The sequence below is a fragment of the Hibiscus syriacus genome, unplaced genomic scaffold (genome assembly GCF_006381635.1).
Source record: "Hibiscus syriacus cultivar Baekdansim isolate YM2019G1 unplaced genomic scaffold, ASM638163v2 tig00111392_pilon, whole genome shotgun sequence".
NCBI classification, from domain to species: Eukaryota; Viridiplantae; Streptophyta; class Magnoliopsida; order Malvales; family Malvaceae; genus Hibiscus; species Hibiscus syriacus.
Genome location: NW_024063078.1, coordinates 2,419,066 through 2,445,875, shown reverse-complemented (window position 1 = coordinate 2,445,875; position 26,810 = coordinate 2,419,066). Strand labels below are relative to the sequence as shown.

At 33.6% G+C, this 26,810-nt stretch overlaps 4 protein-coding genes, 1 non-coding gene and 1 pseudogene across 7 annotated transcripts; 2 read left to right on the top strand and 4 right to left on the bottom strand.

Annotated features, from left to right (window-relative positions):
- The first annotated feature begins 1,433 nt into the window (after positions 1 to 1,433).
- Positions 1,434 to 2,585, top strand: LOC120160325. Its single transcript, XM_039170751.1, has 2 exons — positions 1,434 to 1,933; positions 2,182 to 2,585. Exons 1-2 carry the CDS (start codon positions 1,445 to 1,447, stop codon positions 2,455 to 2,457), a joined length of 765 nt encoding a protein of 254 aa, XP_039026682.1. The 5' UTR covers positions 1,434 to 1,444; the 3' UTR covers positions 2,458 to 2,585.
- A 1,923-nt stretch (positions 2,586 to 4,508) lies between these two features.
- Positions 4,509 to 7,067, bottom strand: LOC120160326 (universal stress protein PHOS32-like). 2 transcript variants are annotated; one of them, XM_039170753.1, is made up of 3 exons: positions 6,322 to 7,067; positions 4,847 to 4,855; positions 4,509 to 4,761 (listed from the first exon to the last, which is right to left on the bottom strand). In XM_039170753.1, the coding sequence occupies exons 1-2, from the start codon at positions 6,977 to 6,979 to the stop codon at positions 4,848 to 4,850; spliced, it is 666 nt and encodes a 221-aa protein (XP_039026684.1). In that variant the 5' UTR covers positions 6,980 to 7,067; the 3' UTR covers positions 4,509 to 4,761; position 4,847. The 2 variants fall into 2 exon arrangements, with proteins under 2 accessions (XP_039026684.1, XP_039026683.1); XM_039170752.1 differs by lacking the exon at positions 4,847 to 4,855.
- Positions 7,068 to 8,069: 1,002 nt separating this feature from the next.
- Positions 8,070 to 8,151, top strand: TRNAS-AGA. Its single transcript has one exon. It is a non-coding gene; the product is annotated as a tRNA-Ser (tRNA).
- Positions 8,152 to 9,247: 1,096 nt separating this feature from the next.
- On the bottom strand, positions 9,248 to 10,562 carry LOC120160331 (protein SPOROCYTELESS). Its single transcript, XM_039170758.1, has 3 exons — positions 10,007 to 10,562; positions 9,623 to 9,829; positions 9,248 to 9,521 (listed from the first exon to the last, which is right to left on the bottom strand). Exons 1-3 carry the CDS (start codon positions 10,538 to 10,540, stop codon positions 9,309 to 9,311), a joined length of 954 nt encoding a protein of 317 aa, XP_039026689.1. The 5' UTR covers positions 10,541 to 10,562; the 3' UTR covers positions 9,248 to 9,308.
- A 3,232-nt stretch (positions 10,563 to 13,794) lies between these two features.
- Positions 13,795 to 18,538, bottom strand: LOC120160319 (tRNA (guanine(37)-N1)-methyltransferase 1). 2 transcript variants are annotated; one of them, XM_039170746.1, is made up of 10 exons: positions 17,668 to 18,538; positions 17,135 to 17,233; positions 16,281 to 16,400; positions 16,000 to 16,166; positions 15,843 to 15,913; positions 15,532 to 15,674; positions 15,207 to 15,318; positions 14,630 to 14,742; positions 14,462 to 14,512; positions 13,795 to 14,103 (listed from the first exon to the last, which is right to left on the bottom strand). In XM_039170746.1, exons 1-10 carry the CDS (start codon positions 18,472 to 18,474, stop codon positions 14,008 to 14,010), a joined length of 1,779 nt encoding a protein of 592 aa, XP_039026677.1. In that variant the 5' UTR covers positions 18,475 to 18,538; the 3' UTR covers positions 13,795 to 14,007. The 2 variants fall into 2 exon arrangements, with proteins under 2 accessions (XP_039026677.1, XP_039026678.1); XM_039170747.1 differs by lacking the exon at positions 13,795 to 14,103 and having other exon boundaries at positions 14,298 to 14,512.
- Positions 18,539 to 23,244: 4,706 nt separating this feature from the next.
- LOC120160323 lies at positions 23,245 to 24,671 on the bottom strand (annotated as a pseudogene).
- Positions 24,672 to 26,810: the final 2,139 nt, after the last annotated feature.

Below are 26,810 nucleotides of genomic sequence, written 5' to 3'. Positions count from 1 at the left end.
CTTATATGATTAATAATAATAAAAAAACTATAGATTTGACGCATGAATCAATTGAGGTTAAAAGATTTGTTATTCTTACTTAAGGTATTAAATTTAAACATCATATATATATATATATAAGTAACCTTTTATATTATCATATATTCACATCAAATTATCGGTAAAAGAAACTATCGACTTGGCATTTGACCACTGATTCCCCAGCACTTTCCTTTAATTGTGTGCCACGTAGGTATTTTCACGTGAAGTTTGCCTCATCATCGAATTGTAAATTAATAAATCTACTAGCAAAACAAAATTTTATTGATGAAATTAAAATAAAATTTCGCTACCTAAAATACGCTTAGTGAAGAGCGCTCCACCCCCGTCCCACAAATCCATTCTTGCCCATACATTCCAAGGTTTATCGCATACTCCCATTATTAATAGGATAATGCAAAATATATTTTAGGCCGTCCCCTTTTCATTGTTTCAATTATGTTTGTATATTTTTTTGTTTATATTAAAAATATATGCATTCCTATTTTTTATATTAATTATATTATATTTAACAGTTTTGATTAACAATTTAACTGCATTAAGATGATAAGTTTTATTTAAATTGTTTAAATTAAATATAATTATTAATTGATCTAACAGAAGAAATCATTAGATCTCTTAAACATAATCATAGATTTCAATTTTAACATTATAAATCAAAAATAAGATAAAAATTATTTTATAATAAATTTTTATAAAATGTAATCTAAAATAATTAATCAATAAATTAGATAAATATTCTAAACCAATTACGCTCAAAATGTCGCACACCTAAGTTCCACAAAAATGTTTTCTTAGCTAAAAATTTAAGTATAAATTAGTTTTCCCTCTAAAATAAATAAATAAAGTTAATATTCAAATAGCATAAAAAGAACTGAAGGGTGAACAGATAGGGTAATGGAAAGGCATAGATAAACGTAAAGGTAGGTCCCGCCCATTATGCCACATCATCAGTTATTGGATTTCGAGAATCAGTCAGGTGCTGTTCACTTGGCTATTGGCCACAGCCATGGTCTCGATTCGTCCACGCAGGAATGATTTGCAGAATCTGCCATGTCATCAACCCAATCTTCGATCTTCTTGGTTTTAGAAAAATATATATTTCACCCACCATAGTCTTCCACGTCGCTCCCAACTTCTCCTCTTCTCCACAGTCAAAATCACGTTTTTAACTATATATTATAATTTTGTATTTTTAAGAATTTTATTAGAATTAATGAACTATACATTAGATCTTAATTTTGATATTGTAACAGTTTAGACGAAGGTTTTAAAAGGTGTGACAAATTATCATCATTTTATTTTTAAAATTACAAAACTATCCGTGACGCGATTTAAATAGCGAAAAGGTTTACTTAGATTTCATTTTATCCATTAGATTTACTTTTCAAAGAGAAGAAAAAAAATGAGGAAGTGTGAACTATGCGGGGGGTTAGCTCGAATGCACTGCGAATCGGACCAAGCGAACTTGTGTTGGGACTGCGACGTCAATGTTCACGGAGCCAATTTCCTTATAGCTAAGCACATCCGAACCCTCCTCTGCCATGTCTGTCAAAACCCTACTCCCTGGCTCGCCTCCGGTCAACACCTCAGCCCTGCTGTCTCCGTTTGCGAGTCTTGTGTCGCCAACAACGATAATACTTGCGATGTTGCTACGGAGCCGGAAGAGTCATCGGAGGCTGATCACGAAGAAGAAGAGGAAGATTATGATGACGAGGACGACGAAGAAGAAGAAGATGCAGAGAATCAGGTGGTTCCGTGGTCAGGAGATGATTCTTCTTTCACGATGGCGAAGCCGGTGGCTAGCTCGGATTCTTTGAGTAGTACTGAAGGCGGTGGCAGAGCCGGTTTTGAGTTGAGGAGGATGAGAAGAAGTCGTAGTTTCTGCTCTGACGTATGTCGATTTGTTTCCCTTGCTCTGTTTTTGGCCTTTTAATCATATTCATGAAATTTTAGCGTCTTCAATATTGAGTTTTGAATCTGAAAATGTTTAAGTTAGATGAATATTCCAGTTTATGGGTTAAACTTTAAACTTTTCTGTTTGTTTTGAATTCTTTGTCATTCATTTTCCAAGGAACCAAACAGCATCTTTTTTAACATGGTGAAATCGATCTTTCTTTCTTTCTTTTTTATGAAATGCAGGATGAGATTGCGTGCTCCTCATCTCATGTAGGCTCGAGAGGATCATCCAGTGGAGAAACATCATCATCAATGAGCTCATCAAGACTACTGAAGCAACCAAGATTAGCCGAAGCTAATCATTCAGCAATTAATCAAGATGACGGTGAAACAGAGTCGAGATCAACGGCTATCATCAGCTCTTTGAAAAAACTTCAAAAGCACATGATTATCGATGATAATGATGCATCGGCTACGATCATTGGGATCTGCAGGTTGAGCAGAGATCAGAGCCGTTAGATTTCACCTTCCTCAAATTCTCTTATTATATCCTACCTACACCATACATTTCCTTTTATTTTCTTTTCTGGAAATGTTTTCAATTTTCTTAACATGAAAAAGCCATTGTTGTCTTTTTTTATTTTTAATTCAACTTTGAAATTGTTGGAATTTCTTTTTATGGTTATATTTTAATACAATAATTATTTTAATAAAAAATGATCAACTTGTGTTTATAGATACTTAATAAATTGATATTTAAAATATATATAATTAATAAATTGTTGTTAAAAATTAGTTAATTGACTTTTTAATTAATTCTATGTGCCCACTTGATGTCTACAAACAAAGAAAAAAAATTTGGGTAATGGATAGATGGGTACAATTTGACATTTTATGACTTCTTTCGTGTCAAAATGAAGCATAGATCCTTTGTTTCCACCAAATGTTTCTTTATAAATAAAGGCTTAATAGACGTTTTGGCTCGTACAAGTATGGATTGATTTTTATTTCGTCCCATAATTGTTCAAATATGATTCTTAAATTTGTGTTTCTTGTTTCGTCGATAGTTTTGATCATTTTGTTTGATCTAATTTTGAAAAAAAAAAATCTTAACATAGAGTCACATTTCCGTTGTAAACTTTCATATCAAAGTTTTTATATTTGTATCGTAATGATCAACGACATAAAATATTAATCAAAGAGTCACATTATGTTTATTTACTGAGTTAGAAAGTAAAATTATGTGTAAAAATAAATTAAATTTCATATTATTTTTAAAAAAATACAAAGACCTCAGAGACATTTGTATCTATTTTATAAGTATCTTGATAAGAAAGCAATAGATGATCATATAAAAGGATTAATGCAATATTGTCATTATAGATTTATAGTTTTTTAATAAATTATTAGTTAATTAAGTGAGTGAGATGTTGAATCTTCTAAATAAAATCAAAATCTGAAATTTAATATTATTAATTAAATAAATTAGATAGAAAGAATCTTTTCTTATAATAAAACTATGTAATATCTCAACCATATAAATAATCCAATGAGTTCAATAATTGTATTTATAAAAAAATATTTATAATCTTTAAATACTTCTAAAATTAAATAATTATTTTTATTGCGAATGCATTTGTGAAATTCCAAATAAAAAATAAATTATAGGTAAAGTAAAGCAATTAACCTAACAATAAAATAGAAATATATAGAATATAAAAAAGAAAACATGACGTGAGATTGAATAGAATACATTTTGGATGTGGCTAATCATAGTTTTTAGCAATTTAAAAAAAAATGTACGGTGCCTAGAAAACGAAACTCCATTCAAAAGCTACCGGATAAGGTGTAAATGTGCAATAATTAAGAGATAATAAAAAGAAAATCAACTTGCAAAACACCATGTGGATTAACTTGATTGATTTGTTGTATCCATCTTTAATTCATTCGAAGATATAGAAAACTTTTTATTCTATTTTTTTATTTTAAGATTTTCTAATAAAATCTTATTTTGTAATAATTATATTTAAATCTCGATTATATCTAAAATCGAATTACGTTGAAATCCTAAATGAAGATAAATATTAAAGATATATGCATATATTGACTTCCTTATCTTTCTCTTATTTGTATCCAACATATTTGGGCCATACCAATTCAGGCTGCATCATTGTAGATAGCCAGGATTTACACCTATGTGCTGAAGGGTAGGTCACTGATGGTGCATATGCATGTTTATACAGGTAGTAGCTAGAGCTGGAAAAAGTTCTTGCAAGCAAAGGAATATAGTTGCATAATGTCAACATGTAGACAAAAGCATGGTCTATGGTTCCTATTCCACATACCAAAGCACTCCTTTGTGGCTTGCTTAGCAATGCATGATAGATTGGTTACCCAAAATAGGTCAATTAGATGAGGGCTCGGTATCCAAGGCAGCTGCATCCTCCGCTCGGAAACAGGGGTTCACTTGTTGCTTGAGTGTAGTTATTTGGGAAGGTGTTCTAGACCTGGTATGCGTTTAACAGCATGAGAGCTGCAATCGGTTTATCTCATATGTTTTATCATATTCAAAGTACAAACAGCTCACTGAAACACAAACCAAATGTTGACACAAGGTTTATCTCATAGTATGTATCGAAGTACAGGCAAAATAACTTCAGTTCAGTGCCATAAAAATCAAATCAAGAACCCCGTTAACCGTACAACAACACCATCGTTAAAGAGTTGTACAAAGACCAGAAAACCCTAGGATCAATCCATTTTAACCATCAACTGACAGACTCTTTTCATCACTTCTCTTCAAGACAGATAATTCTTAGCTCACTATAACAAAAGATAGAAAGAAATAAGAATGATAGGTATAACTTGAGATTGAAGATATTTCCAACACCAAGATAGCTGAAATTACCCTAAGCATCTGCCACAAATTATGCATAAAAAACTAATGTCAGTTTACAAGGTTGCAGTAAGTTCAAAATTCAGCAACTCAAACAAGTTTCATTCGGCAAACCAAAAGTTATAAAAGAAACTAAGGAAGCATTGCTAGTTAAACATGCTATGGATTTCATAACAGTCAATCTCATGTTTACTACATGTTTCCACCAGGAAATGATATCAAGTAAAGACGGTTCTTGTTCTTTGCACGTCTACTTAGTTCTTTGTATGTACTATGTAGACCTATTTGCTTATAAAAAACATTGGAACTATACATACATACATACATATATGAATTGGAACTATACTACTTTTCAACAGCAACATATGAAGCATCCAGAAAATATGTCCAGCGAACACTTAATTGCCACATCATCTTTCTTAAGGTGTCTGAATATCAGGGGGAAAGCATGCTTTAACAAAACTGTCCAGAGTACAAAGCATGCCAATATCAATTTATCTCCCCATATTTTCCAAGTTAAAGTAACAATGATTTTAAAATGCCAATAAAAAGAACTTTCCTTTTAAGCTCCAATAGATCATGCGGTCCTCAAGGCACTAGAAATACTCCAGTGCCTTCAAGTATAAACTTGCTTCACCTTAAGTGGGCAAATAACTACTCAAAACATCTTTCTAATACAAACTGATCATTTCCCATGATCAAAAGATTGTGCATTCAAACCTCTATGAGCAGGATAACTTCATGCAGTACATTTCATACTTGCATTGACACAGAATTAACAGGTAAAGAAATAGTAGCAACTGCTATCCAGGGTCTTTATCACATTTAGGCAATTATCATTCTCGCAGCAACCTCTATTATAAGATCCAACACCAAGCAAATGGCACTACCTTATTATGCCATCCTGCTCATTAAAGCATCACTTGCATTATAGACAACTAGTCCCCATTTCAATTAGTTTCCGAAATTTAATACCCTAACATGCAGAACAAAGCTCAAAGCAAGGGAAGAGAAACTATCCCTATCAAGGGTTTACACATATTTAATTATGTTGTAACAATTGCTATCACATAACTTTATCACATTTATGAATTATGCACTTCTAACTCATTTGTAGTGACATGTATGATCCGGTTATCACCAAGGAAAATAATCCTATCCGCACAACAATATATAAGCAACAAGGACAGCAAGAAACTAATACATTTCTAACAAGCTGGATTAGCTATATAGATCAAGAAAAAGAAATGCTAAAATCATTCGACATAAACATCTATAGAAATTGCCAAGAATCCATATTTCATTTATTCGCAACAAAAACAATCTAGGTATGTAGGATTTGCTGTATAGATCATGTGATAATACTATATAAAAGCACACAAGCAATTTAAAAGAAGGGCAAATCATCCAAATTAAGCATTGAAACAAGTACAGAGATCTCATATTTTCAATAAAATTGAAGAAGAAAAAGCCGAAAAAGGATTAACCTTTGCCACCTTCTTCCTCTACGTCGGCCTCCTTAACCGTCACCGCGGCCTTGCAATTGCCGCCCTCTTTATCTTCAGGATACCTAACCACGACAACGGGGCAAACACAGTGATGCACACAATAATCACTCACACTTCCCAACTTCCCATCACGCCCTCTTTTCTCAGCTCCAAAACCTCGACTCCCCATTATAACAGCACTCAACCCTAACCTTTCCACCTCAAGGCACAACCTTTCCCTCATATCATGATCTTTCACTATATGGATCTTAAAAGGAATCCCAGCTTCCTTTAAGGGTTTGGCCAAATCCGCAACCTTCGACGCCGTGAAGGCATCGAAATCGTCTTCCAGTTGTTTCTGGGACTGCGGCGTGCCCGGGCTTTGTGAGGTGTGGGGGAGTGGGCCCCAGTCAGCTCCATAGAGTACGGAGGTGGGCGACACATGGAGGAGGACGACAGCATCATCGGCCCGGATGTAGTCCTGAACAGCCCAACGGACGGCGAAAGCAGACTCTTCGGAGAGGTCGACGGCAACGCCGATCTTGCGGCGGGCGCCGGCGGTGGGGGTGACGGTGGAGGTGGGGTGATGAGGGGATGATGGGTGGTGGATCTTGATCGTTGGGAGCAGCGGGTGGTCACTGTAATCTGAGGGATTCATTTTTTGGGGGATTCAGTTACCGATGTTCAGATTGATGATGAATGGAGATTTTGAAGCGGTCGAAAAGTTTGGACTTTGTGGAGTAATACTTCCATTGACTTATCCCTTTATATTTAAATTTTCAATTTTTTTTCTTAATATCCAAAAAACAGTTCTTTTTGAATGAAAATGCTCTTTAATTAACCGATAATTACGTCTTGGAAGATGAAAGAAGAAACACAATTCGGAAAGTCATAAATAAAGGTGACAAAATCATATTCAACAGGTGATCAATTAGCTAAAGCATGAACAGTAAAATTTGTTGAGCGTCGGACGAAGCAAATTATGATATGAGAAGATGTATCCAGTAGCCGACGAACTTTGACAAAATAATAACTCGCAACGGAAAGATCAATATGACGAATTGACGAACCAAATTAGAAGCATCGCTCTCGACTAGTGAGTGCAATAGCCTCAACAATGGAGGGATCCCATAATCAGCCATTATACATGTGTGATTAGTGACAACGAAACCAATGAAATCTCGAGCAATAACATCAATTGCTGCAGCACCATGACCCAGAGGACATGCACCGTCCACACATATTGCTAAACAGTATTGAACTAACAGCAATTTAATAAACTGTTAATATCATTTAATACATAAATGTAAAAATATTCAATGATCCAAATTAGGTTAAATTTATTGTTAAACAATATGTTTAAACTTACTTATTATTCAAATCGATTGCATTTCAAAGTTTTCTTTTGTGTGTGAAAATTTCAACCAACATCAGCGATCTTTTAACATTTAGGTCAAATTCTATCTAAATGAATAAAGAATATATCTATAAAAATATATATGTGTAAAAGTGAAGAAAACGAAAAGAAAAGTGTTCATAGAGGATTTTTAATTTATTATTTAATAATTCATAACAGCTAGAAATTAAATTAAATTTATATATTTATATTTGGAGAATCAAGAATATGCTCTTCTTTGTTCCAGACATTTACAAAATAATATCCAAAAGAACAAACCATGCGAAGTGACCTTTATCCTTTAAAAGAAATAGTTTTTGTAACTAAAATATCGAACACTTTCACCAGTCTCGTGGACGTGCCGGAGTGGTTATCGGGCATGACTAGAAATCATGTGGGCTCTGCCCGCGCAGGTTCGAATCCTGCCGTTCACGTAATTCTATTACTTTTTGGTGGCAATGCATGCAATTTCCTATAATAGTTCAACATCGTATTTTCCAGGAAAATGAGAGAACAGTGCAAAAATGTGCTAACCCGTGAATCACTTGAAAGGATTGATTTTCTTTTTAATGGCTAACCAAAATAAAGCGAAAAGGAAAAGCTGGGGAATGAAGAAACATATCACTGAGAGCAACCAATTAACCAGACTATAAATCCCACATCCTGCATATCTAAATGTTACACAAAACTGTTTGGTTTCCAGTCATTTTCGGTTTAATTACAATTTATTTAAAAAATTCTTAGATTTTGTTAAGATTATTTGTGTGTTCCAAGTTTATATTGAAAAGCTTCACTGCACTCATCAGTTACAGTAGCAGCTAGCAGCAGCCAGTTTCTGATCATCTCCAGAGTCGTTTTGCTTAGATTTTCCCGGAAACAGTGCTCTGGTTACACTTTTTTCAAAAGCAAAACCCTAAAAAGGTTTACTCAATTAGCTCACTCCCATTAACAGAAAGCTAGAGATACCCTCCTTGTGTCTCACCACATTGGAAAAAAAAAACTAAAAATAAAATTCTGAAAGAGAGACGGTAACAGTTGCTAGGGTTTTTAGCCCATTCTTTCCATCCTATATATATACATAATCTCAAAAACCCTAACCTACAGAATGGAATCTTAGAAACGACATTATTGAGAGAGACAACTACGAAATATAACAAAAAAATGGAGCTTAAAAATTGGAGCTATAATGATCAAATGCAAAAATTCACACAACTCAGCATTTTGATGGCAGCCAGGGTTACTTAAGCCAATTGAAACTATTGATTTGCAGTTTCTACATGCAACAACACAAGATCAGATCTTCTTCTATATATAGCAATGGTAGCCGTCTTTTAAAGCCAGCTTCTTTTACATATAGTTTCCGGGCCAAGCTTTAAAGCTTGGGACATGTACAAATCTTTTGAAGCTGACAAAATGGATTGCAGAAAGCATAAAGATCAATTGCAGTAAATTTAGAATTATATATAATTAAGTTTTTTAAAGCTGTGTTTGGAATTTGGTTTTTTTGTCAAAAGGGCATTAATTACACATACACCTCCAAATCAATGTAACAGTAAAACCAAACAGACAATTTCCCTGTATATATATGCTTCTAATAAGAAAGCTTGAGTGACAAATCAACACAATTAGAAGCATTAGCATGAGAAGCTTCACCTCCCAGAGACAAAGAAGCTTCTTTTGGAAGTTCCCATTCTTTGAAAGCCGTGTTCCTGCCATTTTTCTCTGGGAAAAATTCGTACTCCATCACATAACTTCCAGTGCCAACTGAGTTTCCCTTCTTGTGAATAGCCAACAAATCCACAGACTGCCCCCAAGAAAAAAACCCAGAAAAATGAAATTACATCAAAATAGTTCCAGTAGAAAAGAAATGTGTTTGATTTGATTGAAAACACAATTTCATTTTACCTCATTGATGTTGTTCATTTGGCCTCCTGTTGCTGCTGCATAGGTATAAGCACTCCTTGCAGCTCTTGCACTGAATCCATTCATCTCTTCATTGGTGTAATTTTGATTGTTTTCCAGGTTCCTTCCGTGAAAATCAACTTCTTTTCTGGGGAAAATTTGTCCATATTGGTTTAATATCCCTCCCGTTTCTCCATTGCAACGCTTCTTCTGCAACATGTGTAAAAAGTGATCAGTAAGATAGAAATAAAGATGGCCAAGACAAATACTGTCTACTTTCTGGATTTGTTATATTTTCTAGCAAACCAAACAGGACTCTAGTCCAAACCAGAAACACAAAACTAAACCCAAAGCTCAAAAAACTTTGCAGATTAAGAAAAACTAGACCTTAAAGCAACTATCACAACGATCAGGTTTACAATGCTGAAACTTTGGCATTGAAGAGAGCTCTTTAGAAGCCTCCACAACACCGCAACCGACCTGCAAATTACCCGGATTTCCCACCAAAACCTGACCATTAAACCCACCAAATCCTCCATTTCCAACAACCCTTTGCATCATCAAACCATCTGTTTCACTTCCCGAACCCCATAACCCCCCACTTCCACCATTGATCACCATGGGAACACCATAGCGAACTATACCGTGAAGCACGGGAACATTCCCAGCTGCTCCTCTAGTTTCACAAGGGAACTGGGTTATTCCCGTTGTGGTTCTCGTTTCATTCATTTTCCTTAAACGTTCGAGTTGGGCAACTCCCATGCCTCTTTGTGGCTGTTTCTTTGGGCACGGGGCTTTCCCATTAGGTTTCTTCCCTTTGTTGCTCTTCACAAACTCCATGGCTGGTTTAGCTTCGTCTCCCATGGGTTTTGTTGTTGGGTTATCTGTGTTTGGACTCGAGAGTGTGAGTGAAGTGGCCATTAAAATAATAGGGGTTTGATGGTTTTTGGCAACTGAAAGAAAAAAGAGAGAGAGACAAAGGAGAGGCTCTTTTGTATATTTGCAATTGGCTTTTGCTTGATGATAAAAAAGAACGGTTTTTTATAGACAGAGGGTTATGAAAGATTTGGATTTTCTTTAGGCATCAATTTGATGCAATTAAAAACTAAGTTTTGAGAACGCTAATAAAAGAACAGATAAATCTACCATATGAACTGTTAAAAGCTATACATGTTTTTGTTTTTTGGTATTTTTCTTTTCCCTTTTATATGTTTGTTATTCTTTTAATCAATTTTAAAACTTTATCTCTATCTACGAAACTTAAATTTTTTAAATAAATATTATCTAATAATCATCTATTATTATTTTAAAAAATATATAAAAGTTTATATAGTATTAATAATATATTAAGAAAATCATGATGTTGGTAAATTTGTTTCCTCGATATATATGATATATATATATATATATATATATAATAAAAAGGACAAAAAAATTCTTTCCAGAAATCAGTAAAACCGACATGAGAAGTACAAATTCCAGCCTAGAAATAGCAAACCCTGTTCAAAAAAAATCCAGAAGCAGTTCATCAAAAGGCGCGTGTAATGCAAAGGCCGTCCCGTAATGGAGTACTGTATTTAACGCTCGAAAGAGAGGGTGAATTAGGAGTTAAAGTAGAATAGTACCTAGAGACACGTGTCGGAAACTGAGAACCACTTATACATGATCCGAGACACAAAGGACGTTACAACTCCGTTTCAAGTAGTTGGGAGTGTCAGTTTTAGACACAAGTAGCAAACAAACATTACGTCTTTTCATCTTCATGCAAAATATGTATTTTTAATCCTTTTCAATTTACTTCTAATTCTTCTATATAATTTTGTGGTTATTATTATTATTATTATTATATTTTGTGGTACAAGTTGGGTTTAGATTATACATAATTAAAATATGCACTGATGTTATTTGTAAATTGGTTTTGGATTTATGGGAATAAAGCTTATAATAATAAGGTGGTGGTGGTGGTTTTTAACATAATAATTTGATATATGCTTTGGAATTTATGACATATATTATATTATAATCTAATTACTTTTTTATATATAATTGTATTATAATTAAAAGGTGGAAGAGCAATCATAAAGAGTACGATTTGGTCATGATAATGTGAATCTGCCCAGCTATGTTGTAGGGTTTCAATGATGCCCTGATCTCTGCATATTTTGAAAACACCTTAAAATAAATAAAGCTGAGTCCATGGGGGTACTTTACTAGTTTATGGGATTGTCCAACTTGTTTATGGGTAGTTTATCTCTTCCAATTTATGCCAAGTATTGTAATCGGTGATTCGGGAGAAGATGATAACTGAAGATTAGAGACAGTTTCGTCGTGAGAGAAGGAAGAAGAGGAGAAGAGAGAGAGTATTCACTCAATCTTATATATAAAAAAATATAATAATCTTTAGTGCATGTATAAGACCCCCATTATACGAAAGTCCTAACTTCGCTACCAGAAATCCCCCTAGGCCCTGTTACCATTGAATCAAGTTCATGGCACCAGATTCCTGTGTTATAAAAGCTTAAAACGAGTGGAGGAAGAAAAAAAAAACAATAAAAACCGCGTGACTAACCAAAGATGTAATTTTCAGATATGATTCTGGTTGAAGATCTTTATAATCATCCCATGCATCCCCGTCCCTTTCACACAATTGCATGCAAGCTGAACAAATTTATATAGGAGACGATCCACGGTATAAAAACCCAAACCAATGATCACCTGCCACATAAGCAAAACTGCTTAATCTTTAGTCTCCTTCTGTAAGCCTTGATCTAGTACTCTAGATCCTAGGCCATATGCATATGTATGGTGTGATGAAGTTTTATTATTCATATACAAAGAAGAAAGAATCTTCTAAAAGGGACATTGGTCGTAGTGGCCACCTTGGGTGTTGGGATATAGGCGGCTACCGAAAAATGAGTTTTGGCACGTGTGGAAGGTGGTCGGAGATTGGCCACATGTGTGAAACCAGAGGGTTTAGGGTTTTCTTCCTTACTTATAATCATGTATCTGTTTTGGGGTTTAGACAGCGGGTTTAGGGTTTGCTGGGTTTGGGCAGACATGGAAGGATTCTTGGGGTTTGGGAAGCAGATTGTACCCTGCATGAACTCAGTTTTAGGGATTTTATATGCAAAGGTGTCCTACCATTTGGCAGCTTTTGATGGAGATCATACATTTATAGGGCTATGACCATAACTACGGAACCTCCTTTTTTGCATGACAATGGGGGACCATATGTATATTACCTTAAAGAAAGTGACATCAAACTAACTCAGTTTTTATTCTTATATTAATTTGCATTAGTGTAATAATAATCTTTCCACAACTTAAAAACTAATTAGATCAATGCACATGTTTGAAGAGTGTAAAATACAATTGGTTAAGTTAAATAAAGATTACAATCAATTGTGACGGAAAATTTACCTAGCACGTAATTTTTAGAGTAAATTAAGATTTTAGATTGAAACCAAAATTATTTTGTTCTTCACAAAAAATAATATAATTTGCATAACTATTTTAGTTATAACATAAAAAGGTACCGTCAAGAAACTAATATAACATTCTCTGTTGTAGTCAAAATTATTATAACATCTTAAAGTAGATAAAATAACATTTTAAGTTAAAACCCGTTCTAATGTAACATTTTCGATTATAACCGAAATTACTATCAATTGTATAATTTTTTATAGTAGATATAATAATGTTTTAAGTTAAAATCAACCGCAAATTAACCTTAGATTTCCCGCCAACAACAGAATAAAGTGCATATACTTACTTAGGGGTTGTTTGTTTGCCTCTTAATGTAACCATTCATTGTTTCACACCTCTGAATGATTCAGTGTTGACTGATTCAGCAAAACAGTATTGAATGATTTAGCACAGAAGAACATTTTGAATCATTCAGAACCAGTTATCAAACAACATGTCACATTCAGAGTCAAACCATTCAGAGCCTCTGAATCATTCAGCATTTGAATCATTCAAAGCTTAATCATTATGAAGTAAACAAACAACCCCTTAGAGTAGGTAACCATTTGGTTTGAACTTCAAAGGGTATCTTAAAGGTTTGCTATAAGAAACCAAAGGTTAGAGTAACTGTTGGTTGTAGCTTTATTCAACTTGTGAAAGAGCCCTACTCTTTAAGGTTAAAAAAAAAACAAAGAAGCCCTTAGCAATGATCAAAAGATCCCTTTTATTCTCTCTCATTTCAATATTGGACCACAGTCATAAAAACAATAATAATTACTCGGATCTCAGCAATCTGAACTGAGATTTTGTTGCTCTTTGCTGTTATCTTTCTCCCTACGTGACTCCTTTTCCAAGGTTTTATTGCATGTTTGCCCAACATAGTTAAAAAGAAAAAAATCTTTGTCTTTGGTTCTTTAAGATTTTTATGGAGGGACAGGATCTCTCAACAGAGTGGCTTCAGAGTGATGGGTTGGGTTAATCCGAGCCATCCAAAACAGGGACCCCCAGCTGTTATAGTACTGCATATAAGAAAAAAACAGACAGGACTGTAAAACATAAACGTGGGGACAGTAACTAGATGTGCCTGTAAGATGCTTATGTATCGTTAAAAACATGAATTCTTTGTTTTTTAGGTATTTTCACTGTTTTGTGCACTTTTCTTTTGGTTGGAGTCTTCTGAAATTTTATATTCACCTCAGTGAGAATAACTATATTTGCCACATAAATGAATAAGGTGTTTATTAAACAAAATTTGATATGAAATTCTCAGTTTTCCATAACTATTTACACATTCAAACTACGTTCTGCAAAAGCTACACTCCTGGGAAGGATAAAAGATGCACAGAACATATATTTTCCGGGTGCAACAAGGCGTACCCGACTCATGTCCACATTAACCTCAACTTCTTGCAAGGCGATTCGTATCCGCTGCATTAGCAAGGAACATGAAAATCAATATGAAATGAAGAAACGGAGAAAAAAATGGCAACTAAACTAGCACTGGCTGAACGGATACACAAATATTATGAGATTTTGGCACTAGACCTCATGAAAATCAAACTCAGGATCTCGAGCTTTAGAAAATCCGTAAACATGAATCATGGGGAAGTTGAATTCATTATCTCTAGGTTGATCTCTGTATACTCCCCTGAATGCATCTGTTTGTCAAGGCCAAAACATAGAAAGCAATTAAACTTCAGCCACCGTGATTTCAGAAGGCTTTACCTCTTTCTGAAGACACTTAAACAAAAACTTTTAGTCAACATCTCTCCCTGTGCCAAACATGGCCCTGGAGAACATTGTTTGTCGGCTAAGAAACATTATCTAATACTGTTTTAAATTACAGTAAAACATGTTAGAACCTGAATCCTAGTTGATCTTCAACATAACTGATGCAATCTTATCTGTAATTCCTTTAATAACAAGTAACAACTATGATCAACTAGTTGATCTTCAACATGCAACCCGAAGAATGTCACAATAGCTTATGGCAAACAACTAGAAATAACTAAGGTAAGCAGTTCACAGGCTACAAAGTACACCAAAGATAAGTCTTAATCACTCGTGGAAAGCAAATACAAGTAAAAGAAAACTTCTGGCCACCGCAAGTTGACCGACTTACCTAGAAATTCTGCAGCATCATTCGGCAAATTCATAACTACATGTGTGATGGAATGAGCTTTCTCACTAGAAAACATAGCATTGATGAACCTTCTTCCATCCATGTTAAAGATCTAAAGAGAAACATAAAACATCCTTAGTAGGAGGAATATGATTCCATTAACTCGCAAAATGGTGCAAATATATATTACTAGGCTCAAGGTCGCATCAGTGATAACCACTATGTTCAGTTCTGTTTATCATTTTATATTTTATTCAGTCATGGGCTCTAAAACTATCTACTAGAAGATTAGTCATTTTATCCACTAGCACAAACACAATGTTACCTTAATCTTCCTCTCAAGTTTGTTGAGGACACTATTTCTTTCAAGATATTCAACCGCAAAAGGGTTCAAATCATTAGCATAAACACGTTTTACTATCTTAGCGGCAGATATAGCAATCGGACCAACCCCAGAGAATACATCACCTGTAAATTATAAAAAATGAAGAGTTGAGACATGTAAGCATCTCGATATGAATATTTATAAAATTTATAGCTAGTACAAAATTTGTGCACATTAAAGACCTTTATGGTGATTATAACGATCATTAGTTGTAATACATAATGCCAAACAACGTAAAGTTGAAAGCATACATATGACATCATTGCGATTGAAGCCACTTAGAAGCCTCTGCCTCTCAGTTCCAAGCCTTGAGTTCCAATACCTGCATAAAAAGGCAGAAAAGTGGAACCATGAATACCTTGTCACCTAAGTTAAATATCTTATTGTTTTGATGAAAGCAGTGCATACACTTTTGCTAAATCAACACGAAATCGCAGTCCATTCTCAACTACGGTAGTCACCAAGGAGTGATTCCCGGCTAACACCTCAAGCTGCATTGTTCGATAGTCATTTTGAATGGCGTCAATCTTATTTACAACTGTTTGTATTTTTGGCTTGTTTTTGTCCAGAACCACCTGATAAAGAGGAAAACAACCATATCCTGTCAGAAGACAAATGATGAGTTCACCTTCAAAGTTGTAGAGCTGTATCTTCAGTATGTGAAATGTACTAATTTCTATAATATGCACCTTCGCTATAACGTTCTTGTATGGTAGATGTTCATCTTTCAGGTTCAAGTGTGCAATATGACCGACCGTTTCAAAGGCTGAAGGGATAATCATGCCCTCTGGTAGCAGGGTCTCCAAGATCTGCAAGGAATGCATAAGATTTAGAACCCCCAATGATGTTGCAGACATTTATATCCAACTCTGATTAGTTGTTATAGTTAGAGGTGGGATCAAAAGAAAAAACTACAACCCACTCTCGATATTTCCCCCTTAATTTGCTTTCCTCTTTGCCGGTTAAGTCTCATTGGAAAGTGAAGGAGGCTTTGCGTCCATTGTGTAATAGAATAGCATATGCAGAACTTTCATGACATAATTTAATAATTGATGATAATTACACAATGGCTACATAATTTATTCCAAAATCTTGCTTTGTCCATTCATTTGCAAATTAAAAGTTCTTCCATATCCGCCTATCGTGCTGCTGGTCTAGCTTCTAACCTTATTAAAGACAATGACATTAGAAGTAGAGTGAACCAGATTCCTATAAATTTGTGTTCCAGTCTTTCAAAGCATTAGTAGAAAATGATGGGCAGAAGGGGAAAAATATGAGAGGTGGGAATGATGAAATGAGGAACATTTTCTCCAGGCAAGACACTCTAACTTCAAGAATTACATAAATGTATCATATGCCTAGGACGCCTTTCTTGAAGAGATAACATAAGTTTGAAATCAATGTTCGTTGTATAAAACAATACTAGTATGGGCTCAATTGTGGAGATAAGAAATGGAAACATGACCGAAGCTAAAAAATGGACTTCACTTTATAAATTTGCACCCCCAAACAAACACAATTATGATGCTTTGGTGTGATATACCTCGTTCATCTGCCAATAATCATAGAACAAAGTCAGCTTACATCTCACAAGCTCTATAGTTGACGAAGTATTCTCTCTGGTTTCTTCAACCAACACGGCCTGAAAAAAGGAGGGGTGGCATTTCAGATGTGCACAAACATGAACAATCTGTCATAATAGAAATCATACCATAGATACAGCATCAAATTTTCAAAAATCATATACGGCAGAGAAAGAGGGAAACAACAAGAGCATCCAAATTAAAGGTACTGGTAGTCCGCGCATACATTAAATAAATTGAAAACTCTCCAATTTAGGAGTAAAGCTTAAGCTAATTTCATCTCTCTGATCTTTTATAACACATTCGAAAACTATTATATATTCAACATTATAACATTCAAAATTTTCCAATTTAACTCACTAGAGCATCAAAACATTTTTAGGACTAATGCTATGCTAAATTTCAACTATGTAATCCTTTATAACACATTCAAAAACTATTATAAACACACCATTATAACATTCAAAAGAAAAATCAGCATCCCAAATACTACCTTAATTGCTTGAGGCAACTCTTCAAATCCTTTATCCCCATACCTTTCATCCAAAAGCAACAATCTTGTTGAACCTTTCCATTCCCTCCCTCCTTTAAACTCCTCTCCTAACAACCCTTTCATTTCGTCCTCTCCCTCCTTTTCCTCCAAAACTTCCACCACACAAAACACTTTCCGCTCATTTCCTTTCCTTTCCCCGTCTCCTTTACTTCCCTTCTTTTTCCTCTTCCCCGGCCGGGAAATCTTAGCCAAATTCGTAAACTTTACAAACCCCCTGTAATTAAACTCCTTCACCAACTTCTCTCTATACAAAACCAGCGACTCAAACTCCCCAACCTCCTCTTCACCGCCCTCTTCACCATCATTCCTTTTATCAAAAAGGGTCATCATTTCTTCATCAATTTCATCCCCGGGAACTCTGGCAATATTCTTAACCCTCGGCCAATTCAAGAGGTGACCCCTGAGACGGTTTTCGAGGGCGAAACAATCATTTGCAGGGACACGGAGGGCAGCAAGATGGAAAACTCTAGCGAATTTCTGCTCATCGAAAATGGGGTCATTGCCTTCTTCTACTTCTGGTTGATGGGTTGTTTGAATTTGGGTTTGAGAAGGGGTTTCAAGTGGGATTTTGCCTTTGTGAAGAGAAGGACCATAAGAGAAATTTTGGGTTTTGATTTGGGATTGGGTGGAATATAAGAGAGAAAGGATTGAGGGTTTTGGAAGAGAGGAAAAGGAGTGTTTGAAAGGGAAGTTTGTGAAAGGAAGAAGAGAGTTTGGTTTGAGATGCATAAGCTTTATTGCCACCATTTTTGGTGGGCTGAGCTTTTCAGGTTTGAGGGGAAACTTTAGGGGATAAGAAGATTAATGAGGGGGCTTTGAGGGCTTCTATTTTCTTTTAATTTTAAGGGATTCTCCCCATTTATTTTGGACATAATAAACATTGTTTTTTTATTTAATTTAAATATCTATATTAATAAAAAAAAATAAACATATAAATGAAAAAATAATAATTTGATATTTTCTTATATTAAGTCAGTTATTAATTGTAATCATATATTACATAACAGAAATAAACAGATTGATAAATGAACTATATCTAGATTACAGATATGGTTCGCATGTAATATTAACCATAACAAATCATACATGAATATACTAATAACCGAAATATATCGAGATCCATATCAAAATAAATATAAATATGAATAATCGAGTGTAAATCCTTTAGCCAAAATTACATGCAAGAATCTGGTAAATTTGCTAAGACTCTAGAAACCTAATTTCCTTTTGTTTATAGATAACATTTATTTAGTTTCAAAAGTATCACTATAAATGTATGGATATACATCTCGACTAAGGTTCCTTTCTAGCAACTCTTCCATCATAATCTTCTTCCTGTAATGTTTCAAATCAATCTCGAATACATGAGGATCGACCACAACATTAGCCGATGGACCTCGTTTAATCCAACGGTTTGCAAAGATGAGCACGGTCGAGGTGCAGAAAATTGCAAGGACTTTACCCCAAATGACCAAAACCAATAGGCTCATAAGGAGCAAACAACAAGAAACAATCTTGGTACCATGGCTCTTTTCAAGCATTTTATTGTTTCCCACAGGATTGGACGATGAAGACGAACGGCCAGATGCTGTCGTTAACGACAACCTCAAGGATGATGAAGATGAACGGTTAGGTGCTGTCATTAACGACAAGGACAAGGATGATTGTGAAGATGAATTTTGTGATAAACAAGATAAGATCTTAGAAGAATTGTCACTTGTTGAGTGATTGATGCCTTCGCAGCACGGTGGCACATCGTTGATAGTCGGATTGAAAATCTTCGTCGGTTTCGATTCTGAATTGAATTTGGATTCTGAATTAAAGCTTCTGTCCCATTTGTTTGCTTCTCATTCTCTTATTCTACCAAATGCAAATGGAAATTGAATCTTAATATATACAATTCTCTTTGATTCTCAATTACAACTTAGATTTGAATCTTAACGTGTATAATTTTCTTCGATTCCAAATGACAAACTTTATATATATAATCCGTATCAAAAGAGAAGAAAAGAAAAGTAAAAATTTTGATTATGATTTTTGAATCAGTGAAGCACATGGAAATTGAATTTCCAAGAACAGTAAGTGTCCCTATCAAGAGTGTCCAATTGAATTGATTTGGTCAGATTATTAATAGAAGCAGAAACTAAATAATTAACATATAAAAGAAGTAGAGTTTATACTCTATACTCTATACTCTACTGGTAATCTGTTCATATACGTATATAAGATTTGAAATTTAAATAAATTTAAATGCGTGATTTTTAAATAAATTTATATTTTTAGTTTCAATTATAAACAATGAACCCATAAAGATTAAATTGTTTTATACTACGATTAAACAACAATGACATGAAAAGGCAAAAAAAAAAAATTAACCAGGGAAGTTTCAAAGAAGACGGGATTGACGAAACGAGAGAGAGTCCGGCGACCAAATTTGTTTTTCCGACCAAAAGAAGTACCGGGAGCATCTTTGTCTTTGTCGTCCGAACACATCGTGTTCTTATCCGGTGAAAGGATCGTTTTAACATCCAACGACGACGACGACTTCGATCATTTTCCGATCATCAAACGGTTATCGGAAACAACCGGAAGGAAACATATGCTCATTTTCTTCATTTCTACGGGAAAAATATAGTTTACGATCATGCAATGGGTTTAAAGAAATGGGGGCGGTTTGTAAAGGAGGAAATTAAAGATATTTTAAATGACTTCTGATGGTTAAGTGGATATAGCGAAGATTTAGGGGGGTAGAAAGTGCTTGTTTGGAAAGACAGAATCGGAAGGAAACTAAGAAAACGAGGGAAAGTGTAGTTTTCCTTTTTAATGTGAGGAGTGGGGATTTTGCTTCTCAATAGGCGCCGTTATGATTAGGAAAAACTAGTCATTATAAATTCTTATGCATTTCATATGATAAAATAAAGTAAAATAATTATTAATGAGTCTAATGTAATCAGATATTAGAAGATATAATTTTTTTGATGAAATTTTAATTAATATTAATGTATATATATTGATAAATACAATGGAATAAAAGGGTAGTGTCTACTAAATGATTCAATCGTTTAAGAATGAACATTCATACTCTTATATGCGTGTGGTTCAGATTTGAGACCTCAAAAGATAATAAAAAAATCTCTTAACTATCGAAGTCGCTTGATTGTTACAATTTATGTGTATTTCATATAATATTAATTGAAATTTCCCGTCCAATGAGGGAACAAGGAGACTTGTTTTAAAATAAAATACAAAGCAGAGGCTCCAATTCATTATTTGACTTGATGACTTGGACTTACTAGAAATGTTGACCCAAAACATCAAATTCTTACACTTTAAAACGTTTGATTGGGTGGACAAAATTAAAGTTAATTATTTGATTAATTGATATTTAAGATGAATAATGATCTTTGGGCATTGCCTTGGCATCTATGACTTATGACTATTGACTTCAAATGTGAACATTTTCCAACTTTCAAAAGAGAGTATGGACAAAGGGAAATCTATTTACTACATGAATACATTCAAGTGACATAAATAAGACTAAGTCTAATTATGTGGAAATGTTGTGCAAGTATATTAGACCTGGTCTAATTGATTTAAACAATTGTTTTTACGCAAGTCTTATTTAAGATTTTAAGAAAATTAAAGTTTAAGTTTATGATTTTAGAGTTTAAGATTTATGGTTTAAATTTTAAAATTAAAGTAACTTATGTATCAAATAATACTTTTAAATTAGATGACAAATTTTATAATTTATTAAAAATAACAACACACGGACATGAAGTATGTTAATCCAAATATCGTTAAATGTTTAATAATTGAGGGATCAAAAAGAACAATAGCCATAGAATAAAAGTTTTTTTTTCTTTTATTTCGGGTTACTAAAATATTAGGACCTAAAAATAAGATGACAAATTGGTTGTAATTTACCTGCGATAAATATAAACGGATTCGTTTAACATGTAATGGAATTTTCTTTATGTTCGACGTTTGCATCTTTGTGCTAGCTATTGGCCTATTGCAAGAGGTTACTCGGTCGCGGATAGTGAGAACTTTAATTTTATTCCAATTGGGTAATTCGGGCCGAATCAGGCCCGACTAAATAAGGATGAATAAAATATCTAAAAAGTATTTGGGCCCATAAATGCTTCTAGTTCTAATATACCTGCAAATTTCTTATTTCAATTCACTTGTACCAAAAAATATGCATATACATCCGGTGATGATAACGGATCGGATTTTTGACCAATTAGACCCGATTTGAGAAGCATATATTCTCCATCAAAATTTAATTCTACTTAAAAAGAAAACATTCTCCGTCTGACTTGACCTGAGGAGTATATCATTTCCATTCTAATCGTAAAAAATGGTTGTCACTTGCTCCCATATGTAATGGGGTAAGGGGGAGGTAAGATAGTAGGCTGCCCCCAACACTAGGTTGAGAGCAGCTTCCGTAGAAGACCTTCAAATTATGAATGCTCTCCGCGGGACTCGATCCCACGACCTCAAAGTTAAGAACCTTGTGCTCTACCAACTGAGCTGGATAGTCATTTCCATTTCTATTCTAATCGTGTTTAACCTAAATTTTTTGGATCCAACCCCCCCATAAATATATGAAAATATCATATTTATTTGATAAATAGGGATCAGACTAAAAAATTATACGGAGATGGGATATTATAGCAATTATCTTTAAATGTATAGAAGAAAATTATACTATTACCTTAGATCAGGTCGAAGATTATTCACTCCAAACTTGAACTCAACATGATTCGATCCAAACTTAATTAAAAAATCACCCTGTTAGATCGGATCAGATAAAAAATCACTAATTCTGAGTTAAATTGTCATCTCTATATACATCTATATACAATATTATTATCAAAACAACAATTAGTCACTTTAACATATAAAGATCCAAAATTCAAGTTTTAACAATATAAATAAAATAAATTGAATTAAGAGGATTACCTCTATAATAGTTTATATAATACTTAATTCATATTAATTCGCCAATAGATTGAATATTAATAAATATATTAAAATTTTGTATTATAAAAGGGCTTGAAATATTTTCTTATCCATCTGTTATTGACTAAAAAATAATGTTTATTTTAATTTTTTACTAAAATTATTTATATATGAAACTATTATATGATATTTAAATTTATTCAAATTTAAATTTTATAATGAGTGGGTTAAAACTCAAAATTTTGAAAGAATCTTTGTATAATTTGCAATGTTTTGGGTCCCATGAAATGATGCACACCTAACGGCATGCCTTGGCCAACTGGTCGTATAGCTTTGCTTTAAAAATATATTTTTCTGCTGGCAAATGTCAATTTCAACGGCATAACTTCAACCTTTAACCCTTTGAGAGATTTGTATAAGCAAATGCAAAAATTCAACAAAAACTTCTACACAGAATACAATATTTTCACAGAGATGTTACAAAATACAAATACCCTAGTCAAATCCCAATTAATTAAAAAGACATTTTTTATCTAACTTTTGTGTGTGTTTTTTTTCAAAAACATTACAGACACCCATTGACATTTAATCCATTAGGAACTTCAAACATCAACATGTTGCTGCAGTAACTATCTCTTTCGATATCTTCGGCAGCACTGCAGGTACTGTTATTGTTCACATATGTGTTCGACTACGGATTCAACGGCGTCGAACTCGAAGACGGTGTCGATAAAATCGGTCCAAATGGATTCAGACTCGTAATGTTTTCGGTTAAACATGTCTGGTTTTGATCAGCTGAAGAGCTTATAATTGACTGATTTAACTCGTGGTAGTACCCGTAGTTTTGCATGGGCAAAAAACCCTTTGAATAGTTATTAACATTATCATCTAATTGCCACAGATTTGGAAGGGTATTTGCCGCGGAATTTGCAGAAAAATGGTTCGAATTAGCTTGCAGAATCTGGTTCATAACAGTACTTGAAGACGATGTAGGGCAGATTTGAACTGGATTCGGGAATTGGTTTCCCTGGTAATATTCGACCTGGTTTTGTACTTGGATTTTTTCGGGGTTGCCATTTTCCATGTTCTTGTCTTGGGCCGACATGAAAGCGGCGGCTAAGCTGAGGAGATTAGGGTTGAACATTGGTCCGATGTTGCCGGTAAAACCGGTCGGATTTAGGGCAGAATTGTATAGAGATGAACTGAGAAGCGAAGAGAGTTCGAGAAGATCGAGTCGAGGAGTGTGGGTGACGGGATCGATCCCCATTCTCAATAGCTTCTTCTTGATGTTAGTGTTCCAATAATTTTTTACCTCGTTATCTGTTCTTCCAGGCAATCGAGCAGCAATGGCGGACCACCTAAGTTTAAAAAAAAAACAGTAAATCAGACACAGTACTATAAAACAAACATTTTGTTTCATTGACTTTACTGAATGCTTATATCTATCGGAATATCGAACTCTTTACTACTCGATTTAAACCAACTTTGATATATTATTAATATAAACACTTACTTGTTTCCTAAAACACTGTGTAACTGTATTATAACTTCATCTTCTTCGGGTGAGAATTTCCCCCTCTTGATATCAGGCCGTAAGTAATTAGTCCACCGAAGCCTGCAACTCTTTCCACACCTCTTCAATCCTATCGAAAGAAATCGAAACTCGATCTTACTCGAACTAACGCAATGACAAAGAAACACAAATTCGAAGCATTCGATTCCACGATTTAAGTATGTTCCGGATTTACCTGCATTTTTGGGGAGTGTACGCCATCTGCCATGGCCATGTTTCTGAATATAATCGATCAATATTTGATCTTCTTCAGCTGTCCATGGACCTTTCTTCAACCCATTTTTGTCAGAACCGGGAGATTTCCCCATTTCCGGATATATCCTTTTAAGACAACCTTAAAACTTGCCTTTTTTGTTTGAGAAAAAAACTTGTAAAAAAAAAAGAAATGTAAAAACCTTGGGAACCGAAGTCATATAATGCATGGAGAAAGGAGATATAAATAGAGGAGAAGACGGGGGAAGAAACGAATGGTGGGAGGGAAATTGGGGCGAAGTCAATGGATTTGGTACCGCCCAATTGAAACGTGTCTTCTTATGAGGAAAAATAACACATTGCACTTAAATACATATTCAAACAGTACACATGTTTATTGCCCTTATTAGCTTTGTCCTATGTAAGAACAAACCTACTTTAAATATTTGTTCGAATTTTACGTAGAGTGTGTTTAAAATATATAAATGTTATCTTTTAGATAATGTTATTAATTTTTTTAAAAACTCTTAAATAATGCTAATTATAATTTAAAATAACAATATTTTACTCATTTTATAAATAAGTTAGTATTCAATTAACTATTAACTTCATTACAGTAAAAAACATATAAAAACAATACATATGAATAATATAGATTATAAAAGATTTAAACAAGCAATACGTTTTTGTATTGTTTTAAAATTTAAACATTTTATATTTTTACGAAATCAAATCCCTATACTAATTTTACTTACAAAAATTACCTCTCTAATTTATATTCAATTTTAATGTTACTTGTAAGTAACTAAGTAACATATATGTTTACGCATTTTGATACAAAGTTGTAACAAAGTAGGAATTAGTCGGAAATGGATATTTTAAGACACCAAAATAAAATAAAATCGAGATTTAGTTAAAATAATTAATCAATTGTAAACAGTAGAATTTTGTCTCTTCTAAATTTGATCAAGAGTGATTGTTTCTGTCTCCGATCCTAAAACAGGTGGACAGATGTTAAGATAATAAATGAATAAATAAAAATTTCAGCCAAATTGATTATTTATTTATTATTAATTTACTTGTAGTCAAGTATTATAGCTGTATCCAACATTTCCTGCCACGTGCTGTACACAAGGTGATGATGAACAAAAAGACTCTCGTCACTCGCTGCATGGCTCAGTTGAGCGGCTCATTCGGCTCAGCTCATCCTAGTTTCATATTACTATTCTTAATAATATATAATAAGTCAATTAGACCGTGTTCGAACGTACTTAAATTCGTATAAATTTTAATTTCATGTTTGAAAGGAAGTTATAGATTCGACTATATTCGATCGAATAATCACTTTTATTATCAATATTTATGTTTTGAAATTCTGTTTACCTTTTTTTTATATATCTAATGGTATCTCCTAAGCTTGATATGTAGATATGGAGCGAATACCGTATATTCTTCTGTTCGGAGTTGCTAAACAGCTGTGAACTCATCGAGTATTTTTATACGTTGAGATTTAAAACGAGATCTCATGGGTTTAACATTATGCAGATACAGAGGGAATCGATAGCATCTGCTGGTGCATGTATCCTAACTTTTCCTTCATCAATATTCATATTAAACAGTTTAAAACACGAACCAAACGATCTCAATTGTCAAAGATATTATTGTTATTCTTAAAAGTCTCAGGTTCAAGTACAATATCTTCTGAAATATTTGTGTGTTTATTATTAAATAGTTTAGAATATTTAGAATGGATATTACCTTATAATCATCTCAAACTAATTAAATATTAAACAGTTTGAAATAAGATAAAGGATAAAAGAAACATTTACAATATTAATATTAGGTCTTTGAATCAGAGTGTAGATTGCATCTTATTTTTTTTTTGCTTTCAAAACAAATAAAAATAAATCATTCTAGACTATTTTAAAACCACTTAATGAAAGTAATTATAATTGTTATCTAAATGACCCTTTTAGTAGTTTTTTTAATTTAATTTTTAATTTATTTTAATAAAAATCAGAAATTTATGAGAATTAATATTTTTTTTGAGGATTTTAGAGATTGTTAAGTAAATTTATGAGCCGAAATTGAGAACGATTCCAATGGCATAAAAATTCAAATATATTGAAGTGGAAAGTGACTGATGCGGCGATAATAGAAGAGTCAAAGATCTCATACAGTCTAAACAAATGGCGGTGTAGTTGTAATTTGCTATCATGATGTGAAATGAGAAGAAAAGAGTTGGGTAAATTTAGAAAAATAATTCACAAATCAATATTAGTTTATTTTCCAATCTCAATATATATAATTTCATTAAAAGGGGAAAAAACTATTTATTAAGTACAGTTTC